The following is a 24,137-nucleotide window of genomic DNA, read 5'->3' as shown; positions in this document are numbered from 1 at the left end:
AATTCCTCAACCCCTTGCACTTCCCAGGTAAGGTGATGCCCCGCCCTGCTTTGGCTTACCCTCCGTGGGCTGCACCCACTGTCCAACAAGCCTTAGTGAGATGAACCTGGTACCTCAGTTGGAAATGCAGAAATCACCTCTCTTCTGCATCGCTCATGCTGGGAGCTATAGACCGGAGCTGTTCCTATTTGGCCATTTTGGAACCCTTCCCTGTCTAATATTTCTTAAATTTCTGGCTCAACAGCCAACTGTGTATCCAGAATGATTACCACATTTGAGTATGGAGTAGATGTAGACTGAAGATTATCTCTGAGTAATCTTCACATAGAAGGACATAAAGCCTAAGAAACTATGCTCCTGCTAATAAAGTTTCAAGTGCCATAAAGCTGGGATTATCAAGAGTGATGATTACTGAAGCTCATTCCTTCATGGGTCTGAGGAAGGTTTGCTAATAACAAAAAAGTCTTAACTATACCTAGCATCTTTCTCCATAGCAGTGTGGCTACACATTTCCTGTTGGTGCTACAACAAATTACCATAAACTTAGTGGCTTAAAACAACATCAATTTATGATCTTACAGTACTGGAGGTCAGAAAAATGAAAAAGTTTCAATGGACCAAAACCAAGGTGTTAGAAAGTTTATGACCCCTCCCTCTGGAGGCTCCAGGGAAAAATCATTCCCTTGCCTTTTCTAGCTTTTAGAGTTGTATTACTTGGCTCAGGGTCTCTTCTACGATCTTCTATGACAGCAGCATAGCATCTTCAAGTCTCTCTCTGCTTCTACTATCACACTGTTTTCTTCTGCTGTCAGGTCTCCTTTGCCTCACTCCTATAAGGACACCTGTGATGACATTTAAGGTCAAACTGGATAATCCAGCATAATCTTCCATCTCAAGATCCTTAATGTAGCCATGTCTGCAAAGTCCTTTTCGTATATAAGGTAATATTCACAGGATCCAGGGGATCAAGATCTAGATATCTTTGAGGGCCAGTATTAAGCCTACTTCAGTGGTTAAGAATGTGGATTCTGGAACTAGAGTGCCTAAATTTGAACTTCAGCACCATCACTTACTGGTTGGGTAATCTTGGACAAATTACTTGACCTCATTTTTTCATCAGTTAAGTGGGCCTAATAACAGGGTCTACTTTATGGGGATTAAGTGAATTATGAGAGGCTAATAGTAGCAGCTACCTCAGAGGATTATTGAGAAATAACATGAGTTAATACACATAAAGGTCTTAGAATAATGTCTTAGAATACAGTAAATGCTATGCAAGTACTGGTTATTATTAATATTTCTATCACCAAAGTACGATTTTATAATAATTATTATTATTGTTATTGCACCTTACACAATGTTGGGCACAATCTAGGGCCTACTCTCAATTGCTTGATAGCATCTTCTTTCAACCTAAGAAAGAATTTACTTCCTGCTTTCTGATGAGTGACGTTAGCTTAGTGTGATTAATCATTCTCTTTCTGTCTCTCGGATGCATGAATAAACCAAAAGCTTATACAGAGTCCTAAATGCAGTAGAAACTAAACTTTGGCAAACACAAATGACGCATTTTCAGTGCCTTTCCTAATCTGTGCACACGTATTCTGTGCACTTTTTTCAGGGCCATCTACTTTCTTTGCCGGATCTTTATTCAGTCTTTTTAGGAACAACTTCACTGCTTTTCTTTATAAAACAACCAATCAGGCATGTATTATTTAACAAGAAGCCAGCCTTTGTAATCCATGCACATTAAGAAGAAAATAAAGCAAAATAACTAAGTAACTTATTTTAAGAAGCATGAGACTTAAAAAGAACAACCAAAACATGTCATTGACATAAATATTGCTGGCAGGACACAACATGGCTAATGACTTAGATAGTTTAGCCCAGCCATGGAACTAATTGGTCAACAGTGAATGCCTAAATATAGGCCTTGTGCCTAAAAAATATCTCGCTACTTCCTTAAAATAGGATACTCTGGCCAAAACAGCCTTATTGAGAAGGCTAAAACAACTCTGGGAAAGTTCACCTCTGCTGGGCGTAAAGCCTGGGATTGCAAAAAATGCAATTATTTAGTGAAACAGTTACACTGGAAATATATTCAAAATTTTTATTTTATAAGCAATGATTTGGGGATTAATTAAAAAACACGTGGGCTGCTGAAATGCATGCAGGAACAGTGCCAATCACCAATTCAGCAATAGTTCTCTTAGGCAGTGGCAACCTAATCCAGACAAAAGATAAGCTAATTTTAAAAATGGTAATTTACCATGTCCTTATATAAAATAATATATTTTTGACAAAGACAGAGACTCACTAATTTTAATGTATCTGGCTACACTACAGATAAAGTTTACAAAAAAACCACAGTAATTTAAAAACCAGATATTAAACCACTTAAAGACTCCATCATGGCTTCAGTGCTAAGAGCTGAAAAAAAAAGGCGGGAGGAGCACCACCAGCAAAACCCAGCCTGGAGCGTGAGCAGCAGACCTCAGGAAGGCAGAGGCCACATATCACTATCCAGCTGCACCGACGCCGCGGGAAAGCTACACTGGCTACATTCAGCACAGCCGTTCTATCAGCAATTGTAAAGTTCACCCTGAGGAAATAGGATTTGTGACCAGCAAATATTTTGTCCCTCTTTTTAATTGTCATTTGACTTAAAGATAAGTAGGGTGTTCAGAATATGAAATATATGGAGGTCGCTCTACTTACAAACAGGCTGAATTCCAAAAGGCTGTTAAATCCATTAGTTTAAACGTCCAAAACCATGTGTGAGATTTAGTTTTATGGGGTCAGTATTTCCTCCTAGTTGAATATTTTGGGCATTTTAAAAACTGCCCTGTTTGTTTATAATGAATATCTGCTGAGGCAGGCAACCCCTCCCTGACACAATCTTCACCAACAGGAGAAGGGAGGTAACCTCTGGCAGCTAAGGAATCCCTATCAGAGCTTCACCTGCAGATTAGAAAAGGCCTTGAACCCATGGTGCCAGCCGTGGTTTTTGATAAGTTTCCACAGCAGCACTTTAATTCACCATGCTTAAAGTTCTTGAAATCCTAACCTTCACCTTTGACTAAACAGGCATTCCACTTTAACCACAATCCTCTGCCAAAACCATTTCAGTCAGTCACATGTCTTCACCTCTGGCTGACTGTCAACTGCATGGGTACATCTTTTGTCACACATCATGGACTGTCCGTCATAATCATTCTTATCTTCCAATGATATATCTAATCAGTGTAAGTTTCTCACTTTCAAATTTTTACACAATTTCTACTTTTGTGCCCATTAATCTATCACTAGCATTGCTTTCAGGGACAAAAATGGGATTTGTAATACAGAATACCTCAAAACAATGCACTACAACAAACATGCTATAAATAATAATAATGGCCGAGTTGAAAATATTCCTCTGTTGGTGACCAGCACAGCTAAATCCCTTGCTCTGGAGTATACTTTGTCCCTATCCATAAAGTTCGTAAGTTACAAGTTTTAAGCAGAAGAGTTTCAAAGGATTTACGAGAAAGTTAATCTACCATGCAAAGACTTTCTGTCCTATAAATTTATACCCCAAAATCATAATATTTTTGGATTATAGAATAAAAGAACACCAAACTCTTAAAGAAATTGCATAAGCAACTGAATAAGCAATATCAACATGTTTTCAAACTATACTTCTGGACAGGAATTCTATCTTTTGCTTGATGTCGCAGAGTGACATTATCAAAGGACATAGGAGATATATAAAAATGCTTAATACAGCATTGGTTAATATTTATACATCCCTAGTTTTATGCTTTGTCCCATCATCCATTTGTTTTCAAATTCACTGTTTCTATGAAAGGTCATGATTGGCTTAGAAATCTGAATAATAAAGCAAATTATTATTTGCCAGTCAAAAATAATTTAGCAATGGTCATATGCAGTTTAGTCAAAGGAAATAAGATAGCTCAATAATACTAAAAGGAAACCTCAAACAGGTAGACTTCAGTCTCACATTTCATAACGCATTCTTGATTTCTTTCTTTTTTTTAAATTTGAGACAGGGTCTTACTCTGTTGCCCAGGTTGGAGTGCAGTGGCATGATCTCCACTCACTGCAACACTCGCCTCCTGGGTTCAAGGGATCCTCCCACCTCAGCCTTCCAAGTAGCCTGGACTACAGGCACCTGCCACCATGCTCAGCTAATTTTTGTATGTCTTTGTAGAGATGGGGTTATACCATGTTGTCCAGGCTGATCTCGAACTCCTAAACTCAAGTGATCTGCCTGCCTTGGTCTCCCAAAATGCTGGGTTTACAGGCATGAGCTACCATGCCTGGCCTTAATTTATTTCTTTAAAAGAAAGAGCAACTTGACATAAACTCTACCTGAAATTCTGTAGTTTCTTAAGTGAGCAATATCTTCTCTCTGCCATTTGGCATAAAAGCTACTCAATGCTATATAATAATATTCAAATCTAACATTGCAAAAGCCTTTTCAAGATAGGTTTTCTTATAACTTTTCAAGAATGGAGACTGAGTTTAGTAGGCATTCAAATATTTGAAAGTTAGATTAATGGAGAAAATAAGTGTTACTTAAAGGGTTATTATTACCAAATCATACCTAACAAAGTACACATTTTATTATCTTAACATCTGACAACAGTGCTTCTTATAGGAAAGAAATACTTTTTGTTTGGGAAAAGACTTGGAAAAGTCTCTTAAGGTGGAAGGTAAGGTTTCATAGCACCAAAAAGAAGGCTAAAAACTGCTCTGCACAAGACAGGGAAATAACTTTTTTCTTTCTCCTAAAAGGGAGAGGGAAGAGCGAGAGGTCTCATGGAGATGGCAGGAGCTCAGAGAGAAGATCAGGAATCTGCAGAAATCACAGGGAGGGTTTTGGCTTCCCCATATGAAACCTTCACATGCAACTGAAGGTTTACGGCAACTATTTCACTCTTGAAGGGTCTGGACACTCAGCTGACTCTTGGGTTAGACATATTAAAATATTACTTCACAAGGGCAGTTGCTGTCAATAATTTATATTCCAGGATATTAATAAAATATCATAGTTACTATATTTTTTATTATTTTCAACAGAAAATTATGTCCTTTTGATTAAAGTAATGATTGAAAAAGAAAAAAAAAAAGTATAGGTCTTCAAAATGAGTAATGGAGAGTAAATGGCATTACAGAGTTCATGGATTTCCTGTTCTCTTAACCAAAAATGGGGGAAAACATCTCAAGCAGAGGCATTTTATACAATAGAATCTGTGGGTACTAAAACATGTACTATACTTCTAGAACCAAATAAATCCTTCCTGAACAAGTCAGAAAGAATTTTCTTTCAATGATAACTGGCAAAATTTAGACACTAGTTTCAATAAAAAGATACCATTGACCGAAAACCTGGAAATACTTAACAGAAGATTAGAAACAGACTGAATAGATAACAATTGTGCTAACAGATTTAAGAATATTTCTGTATAATCTGCTCTTCAGAATTTATCCTCGAATAGCTAGGAAGACCCCTTGAAACAGCACTTTCACATAGCAATAAGGAAAACACAAATTTTAAAAACAGCAACAAGTCAAGAAGAGGTAGAAAATCTATGGCCTTATTTCTCTTTGTCTTCTCTAACAACAAAACACAAATTTGCTTTTGATGGCTTAAGATGATTCTAAATCCTTCAGTTATTTAAAAATTATAGTCCTTAATGCCTTCAGAAGCAGAAGTCCCCATACGATCAGTGTCAAAAGGAAAACTATAGGCAATATAGCTCTTCAAGTCAACGAAGTAATCAGTGGCACCAGGACATACAATCTTACATGACCAGAACAGAGGGTAACTTAAAATGGCGGTGAGTGATGGTCAGGATGGAGGAATATTATAAACACATATAATTCTAGATTTATTCTAGAATTATCTGCATATTAAAGACATAACCATTTTAGTAATGTAATTTTACTAGGCTACAGACTTTCTAATTATAGTATGTTTAGACATAAGACTCATTGTTCTTCAAAACCAGTTGCCACAAACAACTCAAGGGCTTCGAAGATAAGGTTACTTTTTGAGGGAGAATTGACATTCAACAGATGCCTTTGGTTTGCCCATGAAATTCAGGGCAAATAAGAACAGGTAAATATTTTGAGATATGGCTGCTGGCTATCTGCAACCCAGGAGGTTATTAGATTCAGAGCTTGAAGGCTATAGTAAATAGGAGGCTATGGAAATCGGGGAACTCTCTTCCTCCACCTGCCTTTAACGGCAAGTATCCCCAGTTCTTCAGGATTCTCTCATGGGCCCTCTCTCTCTCCTTTCTCTCCTCTGGAATCTCATCTACTTCAAAGGCCTCAATTTCCAACTACACTTACTCTCCAAGTCTCTATCTTCAACCCAAATTGGCATTTTGTGACTTTATACTGGAAATCTCAGTACCAATTTATAATCATTACCATAAATTCACCACATTCTAAACTGAACTCATTTTTCCTTCTCCCATTAAATGTTTTTCTTTTTCTGCTTCACTAACTAGTTGATATCACCAATTCACCTGATCAGCAGAGCCAAAAATCTAAGCATTATCCTTCCTTTCCTCAATACCTGCTTTCTATATAGTCACCAGTTCTGTCAATTTATTCTCCAAGCCTATTGATATGGCCCTAGTTTAATCCTTCTCTGTCCCTGGCTACAGTTTCCTACCGTGTCCTTCAGTCTTAACCCTCTCTACTCTGAGCTAATGTGGCTCTAAGAACGCTTACTGCTATTCTGCACACCCTCCCCACTCTCAGCATACCAGTCCTTATGCTTCAAATGTCCTCCACCCGTAAATACACACACAAACCTAGCAACTTGGTTTTTCATGCAGACTTTCTTATAAGGGAAAAATATACTAACTCTATGGGGACCAAAATATGTAGTCCACTTGGCAGCTGTACTGTATATTAAGACCACACATCCTGGCTTATTTATCATTCTTTAATGTGTTTTATTAGTGTATCATTTTCTCAGGGCCTTATCAACTCAGTACAGCGAGAAAACTTCAGTTTCCAGACCTACACAATTGAAGAGGAGATACCACTGCCCTGTGAAACTTTTCCTGAGCAAAAGGAACCAGCTCTTTGACACTGAAAGCAAAAATCAAAACATTTTAGTGAAATTCATGACTTTACTGAACAATAAAACAAATGAAACTAGCACTCAGAAGGTTTCTAAGACGAGCCAATAATGGTAAATAATTTATGATAAAGACACAAGAGCCTTCTGTGTTTCAAATGAAATGCATATGATAAAGAAATATGTTCTCAATTCTGTTGCGAATCAATCTTTCCTAATAATAATAGTTAGCTGATAGTACTTACTAGGTGCCAGGCATCATGTTAAACGCTTTCTGTGTATGATCACCTCCTTTAATCCTCACAATTCCATGAGGTGAATGCTATTACTGTCATCATTTTACAGACAAGAAAATTAAGGCTTAGAGGTTAATTACTTGTCCATATGAAGAGCCAGGAATCGAACCCAACTATGTTTTTCCAAAGCTAGGGCCTTCACCCTCTGAGCTTTACTAGCAAGGGACTGGAGTGTGAGGATAGGGAGTGTGTGTGTAGTTTGCAAAAGTCTCAGATAATTCTACCACAATTCTATGTCTCTACTCCACTTTTTTTTTTTTTTTTTTTTGAGACGGAGTCTTGCTCTGTCACCCAGGCTGGAGTGCAGTGGCCGGATCTCAGCTCACTGCAAGCTCCGCCTCCCGGGTTTACACCATTCTCCTGCCTTAGCCTCCCGAGTAGCTGGGACTACAGGCGCCCGCCACCGCGCCCGGCTAGTTTTTTTTTGTATTTTTAGTAGAGACGGGGTTTCACCGTGTTAGCCAGGATGGTCTCGATCTCCTGACCTCGTGATCCGCCCGCCTCGACCTCCCAAAGTGCTGGGATTACAGGCTTGAGCCACCGCGCCCGGCCTTTCTACTCCACTTTTTAAAAACACTTAGTGGTTACTAAATACAGAAGAAGAAGAAAAAAACCAAGTAATCTGCTCCCCTTAACCATTTGTTCTTGAGCAATTTATATTTGCTTTTAGAAATGACTTATCTGGTTCCAAAGTTGGGTGTATTTACAAGAAGGCAGAATAATCTGTGTGTGTGCTGTATGTACATCACATGATTCTTAATAAGACAACTCCAAATCTGACTTTGGTTCTGTTTTTAAGTGGGTAATTCTACAATACCAAGAAAATAATATAGATGTATTACCATAAATTGGGAATCATTCTGTTACTTGTTTTGACCTGCTAAAAGCAGTAAATGGAACATAGATAAAAAATAAATCTCTATTCCAATAAATTAAGTCTACCTCTATCTTAGCATCTTGCAAATGACAGGCATTCAATAAATATCTGTTAAATGAATGAATCAGGCGGTAGTCAAATTACATCCTTGTAGTCTATAGTAGGGAGGAACATGAACTACATAAGAACATGAGACTGTTAGAATACATGGAAATGGAAAGCTTTCTTAGCCTAATTTACAAAAGTCTACACAGGTCTCTCATGGGTTTCAGTAAAGGTATGTGTACGTGCAGGGCTATACTAACTAAGCCCATTGGTTACTTTGAAGGTGCAAACATTCCCTAGAGATGGGACTGACAACATGGTGGCAAAAATACCACAAAATCTTTAACACTTTTCTTTTTTTGCTTTTGTCGGTTTTCCATAGTTTTCTTATTTTAAAAAAACATTGATGGTAAGATGTTTTCCTCCTGAAGTTAATATATGATAATGAGGAAAGTCCAATAAACTGCCATGGGAGGAAAAAAAAAGTCCTTAGATAGGCTGGACAGAAAATAATTTGATGACTCAGCATCATTACTAAGAATAGCAATTACTGTATTATAATATAATGACTACAGTGATATCCTCCAGGATTATAAACTTTTAAAGAGCCTTTTCTGGGTGATGTAGCCAAGATGGCAAAATAGAAAATGACCTGCTTTTATCTGTCCCCCAACAAGCCTGCACCCATCCACAGTTAAAGAGCTCTTTCTCCGGGTACTAAATAATCCCAAATTGCTAATTTTTAAAAAGATTTTAAGCCCATTTCTAATTTTGTTTCCTCCCTCACTGTGAGGCTATCAACTATTACACTTTACTGTTGCTAGCTTGCCTCTCCCCTTTCTAACTTGCTGTTGGCTGAGAAACCAGATAACCAGGTTATCAGAACACCCATAAGGTGCCTGTTTGACTGAACTCCAGGACCTGTTTTTCTGCCCTTGGCTGGGTTCCCAAGTACCGCTTTCTTTCATCCCTCCAGCACCAGGGATTTAGCTGGCTTTCTCTTCCTCCTTTGGCACTGTCGGCAAGTGCTTTTCTCACCTGGTATTCTTTTACCTAGCCTAGCTGTGAATACACTCTGTCCTTTCTTAACTGTCTCCCAAGAAAAGACAGCTCTTCCTCTATTCTTTTGTGAAATTGTACTGATAACTGCTAAGGGAAATATAAGGTGGATTACAAGTACGGAAAAAAGGTTTAGGAAATCTTAACATTCCTCATCGTAATTTTTGCTCTTAACCCATTTATGCCTACTGTTGCATTATTGGAATGCTAAACTTGTGGGAGTCATATCATACTGCTCAAGGTCATCGCCAAGGTCTAATTTTTCACACAAAAAAATTTGCAAACTGTGGCATAAATGGGTTAATCAGTGTTTACTGACTCCCTTTCTTGGATGATCCCAGAAGATGGCCGCCCACTAGTCATTTCTCCCTCACTACGCTGCAAGTTCCTCAAAGGAAGGGATCTTATTTTTGTATGTCCAAAACCTAACAGCAACTGACACACAGTCGTCTTGCAAAATACATACCTACTACCTAGAAGCTTAATCATTAAAAATATCAATACACTGAATTACAGAAGTAATTTAATGAACAAAGTCGATATTAATACATTTTCAATACAACATCAACTAAATGAATTGCCTTGAAAAACACAGTTAAGCTAAGATTGAATATTCTAAAGAAAAACACTTATGTGCTTTATGAAAAACTCTGCATAAAAGGGTCTGGTGTTAAAAAGGTGCTTTATCATTTTTATAGCAATGACACACTATACACTTTTCTGTAATAACTAAAAAGAACTAGTTGTCAGTCTCATAGGAAAGCCAAAACTGAACATTCATTTGGCTCATTGCTTAGTTTTATCACCATTTCCACTAAGAGCATTTGCAGCTGATCATGAATGCATTTAAAATAAGCCCCACATCAAATGAGAAGTGATCAGATATCTTCTTTTAAAAACTCACAATTGCTAATAAAAGCTTCATGTGTACTCTTTCAATTTTGTAACTAAAAATAAAACAAAGGCAAATTCAGTGGTTTGGCCTAGTACTGGCTGAGAAAGTTAAGAATGGTTGAAATGTTTTTTTAGTTGTTAAATTACAGGCTTTGGGAACAGTAGTAGCATCTCAGAGGCATTTTAGTTGGTTTCTAGTCTCCTCCTCCTCCTTTCTTCCTCCAGACAGTGTGCTCTTTCTTTTTTTTACTTTTCTCCCCCGAGACAGAGTCTTGCTCTGTCGACCAGGCAGGAGTATGGAGGCGCAATCTCGGCTCACTGCAACCTCCATCTCCCGGGTTTAAGCAATTCTCCTGCCTCAGCCTTCAGAGTAGCTGGCATTACAGGCGTGCGCCACCATGCACAGCTAATTTTTGTATTTTTAGTAGAGATGGGTTTTCACCACATGTTGGCCAGGCTGGTCTCGAACTCCTGACCTCGTGATCCACCCACCTGGGCCTCCCAAAGTGCTGGGATTACAGGCGTGAGCCACCATACCTGGCCGATGGTGTGCTCTTTTTTAACCAACAAGCTTCCTTTTGCTTCAACTTATACCACTGGCCTGAATAACCCCAAAGAAGGATGCCTATGGTGGAAAGCAATAAGAGCAGAGAGCAGAGATTTGATGCTTGGACCCCAAACATGATATACTTTACAAAAATGATGAATGTTTAGCAATCAATTTTCTAAATTGACTTGCACTTTAAATATAAAGAGGCAGTTACGTTCTTCTGAAAAGGTCACACCAACATGTGGAATAGGGATGCGCAAATTCAGTCGTCAACTGTGGGCCTCACTCCATAGGCATGCCCCCCATTATCCTCTTAAACATCCTTTCTTTCCTGAGACAATTCCATACCACATCTTTTCTCACTTATCTCTGACCCTCTATCTGTTCTTCATTTCTCTTATTCTCATTCCTCCCAATGATAAATCCATGTAATCTATAGCTAGCTTTTGCTCTAACCTGAGAATTATGGACAAACATAATCTGTTATGCACTTGAACACTTGTTGATCATAGTGTAAATTAGTAATCCTCTTAGAGAAGGAACTGGGTGGCTGGAAGACAGAAAAGAGAGAGAAACTTACTTTTTATCATATACCTTTCAATTTTTCTACCATGTGTATATGTATACCCAGTTAAAAAGTAATTAAATACAACTCAACAGTCCTCTTCCTGCCTTCTCTAAACCTTGCTCTGTTAATTATCCCTATCCTCCATCAGTTTCACCTTCTTCTTTGGCTTATTAAACAAGCTCAAGTTCTTTTATTTTATTAAAATCTACCATTAAAGAAACCCCTACCTTTCCCAAGTCTTCGAGTTCCCCTCTACCCCCTCTGTCCTTACCCAGGCTTCTTCAAATACTCTCATTTTGTCTTTCCCACCTCTCATTCATCCCTCAACCCCACTACAACCTGATTTCTTCCGAAACCACCCACCTTGGGTCATCAACAGTCCCTGCTAATCAATCCAGTTATGACGTCTTAATTGTTACCTTATATCATCTCCGGTTTATACTGTTGACTGCTCCCTATTTCAACTTCCCCTTCCTTGGCTCTCCTGGAGAGAGAGATCTTACAATGCTCATTCTCAAACTCCTCACTGGATCATCCCATTCCCTGCCCTTGATCCTTAAATTTTAGTGTTTTCCAGAGTTCCAACTGTGACCACATTTTGTATTGTTCTTGTTGTAGTTGCTCTTTCATTACCTTTTTGCCAACTAACTACTACCACAGATTAAATTATTTTTTAGTGTTAGTGACTCCCAATCTGGCTCTTCAGACAGACTTCTTGACTCCACTCAAATTTCCCACAGGCTGACTATGATCCACTGAATACTAGATTCGTCTATCCCTCATCCTGCCACGTTCAATCCATTAACGAATCCTGTACACACTACCACCGATATATACCTCAAATCTACTCACTTTTCTCCATCCTCTCTTCCACCATCCTAGTTCAAACCACCATCATCTCTTAGGCTAGGAACCAACAAACCTCCTAACAGGGCTCGGCTCCATGCTTAATCATGGCCTTAAACAGGGTTCTTCTCCATTCTCTATAAGCAGCAAGAATAGTGTTTTTAAAGCTAAACTCCTTCTTTAAAAAATCCAGGGCGGGCACAGTCGCTCACGGCTGTAATCCCAGTAGTTTGGGAGGCCAAGGCAGGCAGATCACTTGAGTTCAGGAGTTCGAGATCTGCCTGGACAACATGGTAAAACCCCATCTCTACAAAAACATACAAAAAGTAGCGGGCATGGTAGCACGGGCATGTATTCCCAGTTACTTGGGAGCCTGAGGCAGGAGAATCGCGTGAATCCGGGAAGCAGAGGTTGTAGTGAGCCGAGATCACACCACTGCACTCCAGCCTGGGTGACAGAGCGAGACTGCATCTCAATAAATAAATAAATAAATAAAATGAAATTAAATAAATAAATACATAAACAAATAAAAATAAAAATAAAATAATACTTTAAAAATCCAAAGGTTCTCATAGTACCAACAATAAAACCACACCTCTCATCACAGTCTGTGAGGTCTGGCCTAGTCTGGTCCCTGCCTACTTCTCCTCCTTCATCTTGTACCAGTCTCCTCCTTGCTCATACTCAGCCATAGAGACACAGACCTTTTGTTACTTCTTTTAATTCCTCATCACACTCTGTTAACTCTGGGCCTTTGCAACTGTTGTTCACTGTACCTGGAATACTCTTTCTCTCTTGTTCTCTATATGCCAACTACTTCTCACATTTAAGTCGCAGCTTAAAACTTACCAGTGTACTTGATCTAAAGTAGCCTCCTTTGCCCACCTTTGTTCTCTAACTCAGCATCTAGTTTGTTTCTTTCACACATATATTACAAAAATTGTAATAATATATTTGTAATAATATACAAAATTGTATGTGTGAAAGAAACAAATTGGATGCTGAGTTAGAGAACAAAGGTAGGCAGAGGAGGCTACTTTTTCTTGAAAGGAAAGAGAGGCTGCCATCTTCTCCCTCCTCCTTGCTGATCAGAAGAGGAATATAAAATGTCAGAAGCTCAAGCAACTCCATAAATAATTAGTGTTGAAATGAACTATTAGCTAAACTGGTGGGGGAATTCTTTCACCATTAACATGCATAATTCATCAACTCCATTGTTACACAATACAGTATAACACTCTTAAATTAGACTCTATTTAATCATTCCTTCCTATTTTGTGCCTTGTCAAAAAGCTTTCTAAAAAGAAAGAACTCAAAGTTTGGCAAATACTGACAGATAAATATAGATAGGCTCCAAAGACCTCAAGGATCTTTACAAAATGAATTAGTTCCACTGCTATACCACCAGCAGACTTTGTACGCTCATTTTCTAGCATGAATAAACAACAATACAGGGTAAACAGGGTATCTTCAAGAGGTTATGTGAGTCAGTAGTAAAGCTAAGAATAAAGCTAGAACATTACTTATAACATATGTAAATATTAAGCAGCCAGTTGAAAAAGAAAATTTCAATACAGTGACCTCAATTAACAACTGGTCAAACAGCTGTTCATTGAACAGTTTTCAACAAATGCCACTTGAATTAAACCAAATGTACTAAAAAAAGATAAACAGTAGTACACAGCAGCCTCTGCCCAAAGGGAGGTTAAAGATATAAGAAGTCTAAGCTCCAAAAGGGAGAGCTCTAATGGTCTGGATTAGATCTAATATCCAATGAGCTAAGAAATCTAAGAAAATAAGATGCTACCAGATAATAAATATTTGATGAGTGTTACAACAGAATTGTTAGGAGAGAGCTCTCTTCTAGCTGAAGTGGTCTGGCTTCACACAGGATGTAAGATTTAAGTGGACTCCTTAAGGAGGAAAAGATTTGGATAGTTGAGGAGAGTATCTGGTAGAAGAAAATAATAATGATAATATCCAACAGCAAGTAGCAGACACAGCCAGGTTGGCAGCAGTATACGACCAATTTGAGTGGGAAGAATTATGCAGAAGGTATTTGGAGATCTAAATTTGACTAGTTGAGATTAAGAAGTCTCAACTTGATCCTGCAGGGAACACATTTCTAAATAGAAGTGACATTTGGAGAAATAAATGTAAATGCAGGATGCAGGATAAATTTTGGGAATGGAGAGATTAGAGACAAAAATAATTAGAAAATTTTATCACATTTACACATTGATTATATTAATAAAGGTATAAACTAGGTGAAAGGAAATTATAAGAAGGATTTACGGGTTTGTGAGATAGTGAAAATAGGACCTGTTGGGGCTAGATGAACTTTTTCCTTTCCTAAAAGATAACTACATCTGGCATATGCCTCAATTATTCAGGCTTGAAACCTTACAACTTCTCTTGCCCCTCACTCCCTGAGAATTCTCTTCCCCAGACAGTTGCCCCTCCCTGCAAACTAGCTCTCCAACTTCCCCAACCACACAACATATTCCAGCCAAAAGAAAGGACTGCATTTACTAGCTTCATAGACACACCAGGAAATTCTCAGTCCTGTAACTCTGTCCATGCTATTTCTTCTAATTTTAATGTCCTCTCCCCATTATACATATGCAAATTCTAGCCATGCTTCCCATGCCAGCTCAATGCCACTTTTCCCAACAGGCCTTCGCAGAAACCCCAACTTGAAGGAGGTATTGCCTCCCAACACTTTCTGCTCTTCTCTAAAACACTTTTTAAAACCTTAGAGCTGTTCCTTATCTCCTCTGACAAACTATATACCTCTTACAGCAAACATACTTATTTTTGTATTACTCTGCCCTCTTTTCACAAATAAAGATCTAGATAAATATCATATAGCAACAGCACAGTGTAAAGACTCTGAAGACAGACTGAGTTTGAATCTTAACTCTGCTGCCTGTTAGCAATGTGATCTTGGACAAGCTACTTAACCTCTCTGTGCTTCAGTATGTTTACGTATAAAATGAACAGTAGGTATTTCAAAAGGTTGTCAGAGAATTTGGCTTACATCTGTGTCAGCACCATAAAAGTGTCTATTAAACACATAAGATCACTTTTTATGGTGGAAAAATACTGAATATTCTGATAGTTGTAGAAAGCTTTATGATCTATATAAGGAAAAGCAAAATGTCAAAATAAAGACAGCCTCTGGGTACAAACAGCTATATACAAATTCTTTCTATATCTATATCTATGTGATTCTATATCTTCTTATGTATACTCTAAGGGTTAGCTGTGCCCTTTATAATCTTATATTAACAGTGGCTCTGTTTCAGTTAGACATTTCAATATTCTGGGAAAACTGTTAGTTCTGCGTCCTGTGGCACTAGCTACCTTGGTTACCTTGTCTCCAGTCTTATTACCTTTCATTTATCCTTTACAAGTCTAAGTCTTTCTAAAATGCAAATCTAATGCTTTTCCACTGCTACAAACCACCTCCATCCCATCTTCCTTAGGATAAAGTTTAAGTCCCTTGGCATCTCACGTAAAATCTTCCTAATCCAGCCCCAGCCTCATCTCCAGTTTCATTTCTCTCAACATTTATCTCCTCACCAAAAAACCTCAATCACCTAAACACAGCTTAAAGGCTTCGTGCATGTCTACTTCCATCACCTAACCACAGCTTAAAGGCTTTTTGTATGTCAATCCTTTTGCCTAGAACACCTATTTGTCAGTTTGCTAGGGGTTCCACAAAAAAATACCACAGCCTGCGTGGCTCCAACAACAGAAATTTATTTTTTCACAATTCTAGAAGCTGGAAGTCCAAAATCAAGGTATTGGCAGGTTGGTTTCTCCTGAGGCCTCTTTTCTTGGTCTTCCTAATGAACCCTCACATGGTCTTTCCTTTGTGTGTGCAACTCTGGAGTCTCTTTTTGTGTTCAGATTTCCTTCTTATAAGGAAAACTGTCAGACTGGATTAGAAGCCACCCTAATGGCTTCATCTGAACTTAATCACCCCAAAGCCCTGTCTCCAAATACGGTCACATTCTGAGGTTATGGGTGTTAGGGCTTCAACATAATTTTGGGAGGACACAATTCAGCCCATAATATCCCCTTCCCCTTTTCCGTGCCCAGGCTAATTCCCATTTTTTTTCCCAAGACTGGTCCAAGCCTTCCTACTCCAGGCTAACTTCAGTGTTCCTTCTCTGCACTCTCAAAGTACCTCTGCAAGCTGTGATTCTATTGCTCAACACACCATGTTAATTGTCTCTTTCCTTCTTCAAACTACATTCCTTAAGGGCAAAGACTAAATTCCTAGCATTGGCACAGTGTGTGGCACACAGAAGGTGTTTAACAAAGATTTGATCATTGAAGGGAAATGAAAGAAAGAACATGAACCTTGAAGTACGACAAACGTGGGTTCAAATCCTGGTTCCACAGTTTACTTATCTGTGACTCTGGGCAAGTCATTAAATGCTGAACTTCCATTTTAAATAAAGTAGTTATAAAGACAAATGACCTACTTATAATGAAAGCACCCAGCTGTGTAGGTGCTCAATAACTGTTAGACTACAGATTTTGATCTTGTCTGCTGTGACACTCAATACTACCATTTAGTAGCTGCATGACCTTTGGTATATTTACTATCCTCTCTTTGCTTTAGTTGCCTATGTATAAAAATACGTCAGTACTATTGTGAGGATAACTTAATATAGGTAAAAGATTATCTAGCACAGGCCGGGCGCGGTGGCTCAAGCCTGTAATCCCAGCACTTTGGGAGGCCGAGACGGGCGGATCACAAGGTCAGGAGATCGAGACCATCCTGGCTAACACGGTGAAACCCAGTCTCTGCTAAAAAAATACAAAAAACTAGCCGGGCGCGGTGGCGGGCGCCTGTAGTCCCAACTACTCGGGAGGCTCAGACAGGAGAATGGCGTGAACCCGGGAGGCGGAGCTTGCAGTGAGCTGAGATCCGGCCACTGCACTCCAGCCTGGGCGGCAGAGCCAGACTGTCTCAAAAAAAAAAAGAAAAAAAGATTATCTAGCACATAGTATTATATGTTTCCTATTATTATAAGAACACTGCAGATCTTAACAGATAATGACTAAACTATGAATAATTTAGTTCCTTTAATTACTAAGTCATTTAAATGTGAATATTACCTTTTTGCCTCCTATTTCTTACTAACTAAACAGGATGATAACTAAAGAGGTTCAAAACTGGTACAGGTGATATAATCAGAGCTCAAAATAAACATGAAATAAGACATTATCTGTCTCATTCCTTATATTGGTATTTAGCATATTTGGGGCACTAAAACAAAGAAACTTTCAGTGGAGAATAACACTTCTCCGCTCATATTTTAATTTTTTTTAGAGATGGCATCTCACTGTCACTCAAGCTGGAGTACAGTGGTGCCATAATTGCTCAAGGGATCCTTTGATCTCAGCCTCCCAGGTAGCTGGGACTACAGGCGCAAACAACCACACCCAGCTATTTTTTATTTTTATTTTTGGTAGAGATGGGGTTTTGCTATGTTGAACAGGTTGGTCTCAAGCTATCCTCCTGCCTTGGGCCCTCAAAGTGCTGCGATTACAAGTGTGAGTCACCATGCCCAGCAGGGTCATATTTTTATTTGCAGACTCACAAAACCTGTTAACTGGAAAGAACCTTTTGATAAAAGTCCAGTCTTATAATTTCTTACATAAGTGAGATGGATTTGGAATGGGCTTTTAGGGGCTTACTGAGCAGTTCAGTAAGAAATGGGAATTGTAGGCAGAGAGAATCAGTTTGCTCAAAAGTACTAAAGCAGGGGTTCAGGACTTATTCCAGATGTCCAAGGTGTGTGTTGGAACCAGTCTTAGACAATAACACTGGACAATCCTCTTTAACCACTCAACCTTTAAAGTCTGTAATTTCTGAAGTACGTATTAGTTACCTGATCTGTGACTTTGAAGCAAGGCAGATCTAGATTTAAATCTCCCCTTGTTACATAAGCAAGTCTTTGAGCCTCAGATTAGTGCGATAGGTTTGTTGAAGTGATTGAGCTAAAGTATGAAGAGCTCCCACCTGGGGTGCCTGGCAGATTGCAAATACTAAAATGTTGGTTCTGTCTTTTCTTTTTTTGAGACGGAATTTCGTTCTTGTTGCCCAGGCTGGAGTGCAATGGCTCGATCTTGGCTTACCGCAACCTCTGTCTCCTGGGTTCAAGCGATTCTCCTGCCTCAGCCTCCTGAGTAGCTGGGATTGCTGGCAGGTGCCACCATGCCTGGTTAATGTTTTTTTTTTTTTTTGAGATGGAGTCTCGCTCTGACGCCCAGGCTGGAGTGCAGTGGTGCAATCTTGGCTCACTGCAACCTCCGCCTCCCGGGTTCAAGCAATTATTCTGCCTCAGCCTCCCGAGTAGCTGGGACTACAGGCACGTGCCACCACGCCCGGCTAATTTCTGTACTTTTAGTAGGGAAGGGGTGTCACCATATTGGCCAGACTGGTGTATTTTTTTTTTTTTTTTGCAGTAGAGATGGGGTTTCTCCATGTTGGTCAGGCTGTTATTGAAATCCCAACCTCAGGAGATCCGCCCACCTCGGCCTCCCAAAGTGCTGGGATTACAGGCATGAGCCACCGCACCCGGCCAAATGTCGGTTATTTCTAACAAACCTCTTCCATCATATGAATAAGTCTGCAAGATAACAAAAACACTGTCTTTCACATGGTATGTGCTTGTTAAATGTCTGAGACTTGTTGGACATCACTTAATTTTAAAAATAGAAAGCTGGGGCTGGGCACGGTGGTTCACGCCTGTAATACCAGCACTTTGGGAGGCCGAGGCAGGTGGATCATGAGGTCAAGAGATCGAGACCTTCCTGGCCAACATGGTAAAACCCCCTCTCTACTGAAAATACAAAAATTAACTGAGCGTGGTAGTATGCGCCTATAGTCCCAGCTACTCTGGAGGCTGAGGGAGGAGAATCGCTTGAATCCAGGAGGCGGAGGTTGCAGTGAGCCGAGATCACCCCACTGCGCTCGAGCCTGGAGACAGAGCGAGAGTCTGTCTTAAGAAAAAAAAAAAAAATAAATAAATAAATAAAAAGAAAAGCTGGAATAACTGCTGGGATGATAAAGTGTCTTCATCCCTGACCTTTCTCACCACCAAATGTCCTTCACAATTTGTTTTTAAGTGTCATGTCACCACCATTAACCTGCTATTTGGAGACTACTGTACCTCAGACTTCCAAGTCAACAGCAAAGATCTAAAGGTCGGGAAAATTTACGGAGACCAACAACTGAAAGTGTTCCTTTTGTTCCTATGGTCCGTTCCATCAACTTGATGAATTTCCTGTGAAGTTACTTTTTTTTTTTTTTTTTTTTTTTTTTTTTTCTGACGTAGAAACAGCAGGTCTAAGCAAAAGGTGAATGAGCAAGTAACTGAACTTATCCCTATTATTATGACGCAGATTTTTTTTTTTTAAGTTGAAAGACTATTTTTGGGCTAGTACTAAAAAGGACATGTGCCAAGATCTATTACTTAGGCTTCAAACGAAAGTCAGTCGTTTTTGTTTTTCAAGATATGTGGCATCTGGCTCAAAATCAATTGCAAGAAAAGCCCAACTCTATTTGACCCAGAAAGAGCTCTTTCCAATACCCTCTCCTCCCACTTACATCACAAATGGCGACTGAGGCTTAAGGTTTAATGCCCGACCCTAAAGCCACTCATCCTAAAAGACGGGGCTCCAGATGGATGCTGTCTGGCAGAGGATAAGGCGCTATGAGAAGCTGCCAAGCCTCAGATGTGCAGCTGGGCTGAATCCCGACGCCAGCGCCCAGCGCCCATCACTTTGCACCCACACTTAGGAAACAACCCACTCCTCACCGCGGGACCCGGACCCAGCCCTCCAGCACCCAGCCTCCGGCTCCGTCGTGGGCGCGTGACCTCCGGGGACCGGAGGAGCTCAAGACAAGGAGGTCCCTCCGCCTTCCGGGGAACTTGTCAAGGGCAAGTTCGGATTGTGCACGGATAGCTTACTCACTGGAGTGGCTCGGCATCCTCTGTCTTCCGCCCGCGCTTCCTCAGGAAGCCCCTAATGCAGCGGCAGCCCGAGAGCAGCAGCCGAAGTTGCCGCCGCTGCTCCCACTGCCAGCAACCGCCCGGGCGTGGCACGGACAGGCGGGCGACTTCACAACATCATCACTCGGCGACCTAGGTTCTGCGGCGACACCAGGTCGTTGGCAGCCCCTACACAATTGGGGAAGCCAAAGGAGACCCACTCTCCCAGCGGCCTCCACGGCCCCAGCGCAAGACCTGCTGGGAATTGTAGTTTCCTGCCCGCCCCGCCCCAAGCTCGAAGGCCCCGCCTTCTCGCTGCCCAGCCCCAGGGAGGGAGGCGGGGCCGCGACCCCGGCGCGGGTGGGGCGAATGCGTTCCCAGCGGGTAGCCTGGGTCTGGGGCAGAGTTCCAAGCCCACGGCCCCGGTCGCGGCCTCGCCGCCCTCCCGCGCCCCGCGCCGGGAGCGGGCCTAGAACGCTCGCCTAGCCCCTCCGCGAGCAGGGCTCTGGCGCCCGCCCCTGTCCGCACAGCTGGCAGCCTGAAGAGAGTCGCTGGCCGTGGTCGCCGCTAGGGTAACGACGGGAGGCAGGCCCGGGAAGGGAAGGTGTCGGGGCCGGTGGGGGACGTGAGGGAGTGAGCCTTGGTCCGCGCACGCCCGAGAAGCCCGAGGCCAGAACGCGCTAGCCCACCTCCAGGCCGAGCACCGGCGGCTGGCGGAGCCGTGGCAAGAATACGGCCCGGCGTGGCGAGCGGCTACTGCGCCAGTGCAGGTCGGGCTCAGCGGGTTCCCGGGCCGCGGGTTCTCAGTCCGCCCAGTGGTCCCTGACGGGTTGGCCGTGCCAGGTGCGCGGGGCCCAGGCCGCCCGGGCGCCCTCTCCCCGCAGCCCTCACCTTTGGCCGCTCTCTTGGGCTTGGCGAGTTGCCACACCAAAGACACCCTCAGACCCCAGTTCTATCCGCCGCCTTCTGCAAGTTCGCTGCAAAGTCCCCCAAAGCAGGACTAGGAAGGAACCTTTTACAAAATCAAATATTCGAGTGTCGTTTTGTCTTCGGTTTTTCAATTCAACCCTGTGTTTTTCCCTGCTGGGTCTGTTGTCAAGTACCTTTTCCCCAAAACTTAATGAGGATGTGTAACACGGCGCCTTCCTAGCACGGTGCCTGGCACACAGTAGGCGCTCAGTAAAGATTTGTTGAAAGCATGAGTCACTAAGCTTGGAAAATTCTCCCGAGCTGTGCGTCGCTATGATCTTTGTTAAGATTTTACAGGTTCCCAAGATCACTTTGAAAATTACAGTAGTTTTAAAGCTCAACAAAGACAGTTACATCGGGTCATTTTTGCATTCCCTGTAACAGTGGCCTCTGTTGAATGCCTAAATTAACTCAAAGCCTGTGTTCTATAAGAAGATGCGACCTTTGATTTCTACAGAAAGTGTTAATCTTTCAGATTAAAGTCTTCACATGAACGATTCTATTATGGAACAAACTGAAATTACTTATAAAGCTTTATTGTAATTAGCGTTTTAGATACAAGTGCAAGGGACTGCACTGATGTACTTGTGAATACACTCCGAAATAGAGGTCTCTTAAATATGACTTTTTTTTTAAGAAAGGGTATATATTCATGTCTCGTGAAAGAGCATGCCAGAGAAAATTATAATAACAGCAAATCCCCCACCCCCACCCCTTTGCTGGGTGCAGCTGCTGCCTTGACCTCAAAATGTCTTGTAAAATTATCTCTTAGTGGTCTGGTGTATCTAAGGCAAAAATCTCTGAGATTAAACCACTCTATAGGGACAACCCTTTTATTACTAACAATTCTTAACAGATTGTGTCTGTTTCTTCTGAGCTTTTCTGAAAAAGAAAGAAAAAGACAACGTAATGGAGTTTCACATTATTAAGACAAAATCAGTAACAACTTGCTGACATTGAGTGAAAAAAGCAAGATACAGAATCATGATAACCAGAAAATTTGGTTAAGCATGACATCCATAACCCTTTTGCTTGTGAGAAGGTCAGCTACAAGTGGCCAGGGCCTTGTCCGCCCTTATTACCAGTGGGTGTCCACAGTGCCTGACCCATGGTAGCCATTCATTAAACACTTGTGTAATGATTACCTGGCTGTTACAGATTAACAGTGTATTGACTGTGGGTGTGTAGTTTCTTCATTTACTTGGGTATCTCCTTAGAATAGATGACTCTAGGGAATTTTACTGGGTCAAAAGGTATGAATATTTTCATGGTTATTGAAACATTTTACAACCTGATTTCCAAATAAGCCTTATTGTTTTGTACTGCCTTCAGTACATTTGAGTGTACCTTTCAAAGCATAGTTCAAGCTGATACAGTGTTTGCTAATTAGGGGGCACTTTGAGATGTAACTCATTTGATCTCATTCACCCTGGAAGGTTGGCAGGGCAGGCATTGCTTTTCTCCTTTTGTAGCACATCTAACTCCAGTGCCTTAAATTGATCACAACCTTTCAGGCTAAATGATCACAACCTTTCAGGTCCATCTTCCTCCCAGTCTCTACCTTTGGTTCACAGTTAACATCCTGAATAAATTCACCTCTTTCTTTAGCAGTAAAATTGGACATTGTTTTATAGTTTTTATGGTTTACAAAATCTTCCCTTTCTCATTCTGCTCACATGTTTGTAGATGAGTTCATCAAATTTGGGGACTTAATTAAAATGAAATAATGAAGCACAATTTAGATGAAAGAGATGATGTTGGTTAGATGTAAAGGAATACTCTGAACCCACAAACTTACAAGATTGCCACCCTTTCTATTAGTAAAGGTCTGGAAACCGTGGATGGTGCTTTTGTACCTCCTTGAATTAATTTCCTAGTCTGTTACTCTGATTCTCTCCCATATTTGCTGGTCAGGGACCCCAAATGATTTAGGAGGTAATTAATCCAATAAGAAAGAGCTTTGGAAAGTCTCAGAGTTTAGTTATAATATGTGGAACCATTGAAAATTCTTGGGGTTTATTGTAAGTGACACCGTTTATATCATAAAGTGGGCCAAAAAATTGGTTTTCTGTATTGCTTTCAAATTTGCTCAGCGTTATTTAAAAAACAAACAAAAAACAGTATAGAAAAGATAGGGAAGGAGAAATGCAAATATATTGAGGCTTTGGAAATATTTAGAACCTCTTTTCGTTTTCACTCTGCTTCTTTGTTTTTCATGTCAGATCCCAAATAATGTTCAGTAAAAAATAAATGCTCTTTAAAGATACTTTTCAGGAACGTCTCCTCGTGTCAAGGAGTAGCTGCCTAAATATTGAATATCGAGGAATAGCTGCCTAAATATTGGATGGGTTTAAGGCAACTAGTTCTTTTAGGAACTTTTATGTGAATCTAAATTATTTTGCTTTTGTTTTTTATAGTAGGATATATCTGCATCTTGAAAGGAAGATAAAACAAAAGCCTTCTTTGGAATAGATGGATTTTTGTCACTTTCTGTATGAACTAAAGCGATTCAATGTCTCTTTTGGTAAGTTTTTGTAAATATAGATCTGATTTTGTTCTGTTAGAGTAGTTGGATGTTAATGCCAAGCCATAATAAAAGGGATATTCTGATGGGATATTCTTATGCTCTGAGATATTGTTTTAACCTGATTGACTTCTGGACTTGGGAAATGAATTACATTCCATTGAGTTTTTCTTTCATAAAGAACTTCTCGTATACTTCAATATGCTCATTATTCTAATCCTTTGTCCCATATCTACTTTTTCTCATAGGTGTTACACTTCGATATGCCACCCACACCAGTTAGCTATGCCTTATCTTTTAAATCTTTCAAAAATTCCTTTTACAAATTTCCATCTGACCAAAAGCAAGCCAAACAGTATTAAAAATAACCCCTTTGACTTAACCAA

The 24,137-nt window shown here is 40.4% G+C and overlaps 2 protein-coding genes across 3 annotated transcripts in view; one reads left to right on the top strand and one right to left on the bottom strand.

The window, feature by feature from the left end:
- The window catches only part of TRAK2 (trafficking kinesin protein 2), a 76,721-nt gene extending 56,223 nt beyond the window's left edge, over positions 1-20,498 (bottom strand). The window contains exon 1 of one of the 2 annotated variants that reach the window (XM_050750619.1): positions 20,242-20,498. The gene's annotated coding sequence lies outside the window, so the exon portion shown is untranslated. Of the gene's footprint in view, positions 1-2,718; positions 4,468-20,241 lie in introns of those variants that run through there. The other variant, XM_050750620.1, reaches the window with a different exon arrangement.
- A 58-nt stretch (positions 20,499-20,556) lies between these two features.
- STRADB (STE20 related adaptor beta) overlaps positions 20,557-24,137 on the top strand; it is a 29,589-nt gene continuing 26,008 nt past the window's right edge. The window contains exons 1-2 of the mRNA XM_050750662.1: positions 20,557-20,830; positions 23,645-23,751. Of these exons, the coding sequence (XP_050606619.1) occupies positions 23,740-23,751 (12 nt within the window). The 5' untranslated portion in view covers positions 20,557-20,830; positions 23,645-23,739. The remainder of the gene's footprint in view (positions 20,831-23,644; positions 23,752-24,137) is intronic.

Source organism: Macaca thibetana, chromosome 12, assembly GCF_024542745.1.
Source record: "Macaca thibetana thibetana isolate TM-01 chromosome 12, ASM2454274v1, whole genome shotgun sequence".
In the NCBI taxonomy this organism is placed as follows: Eukaryota; Metazoa; Chordata; class Mammalia; order Primates; family Cercopithecidae; genus Macaca; species Macaca thibetana.
Note: the sequence above shows the minus strand (reverse complement) of the source record. Positions and strands in the feature narration are given on the sequence as shown.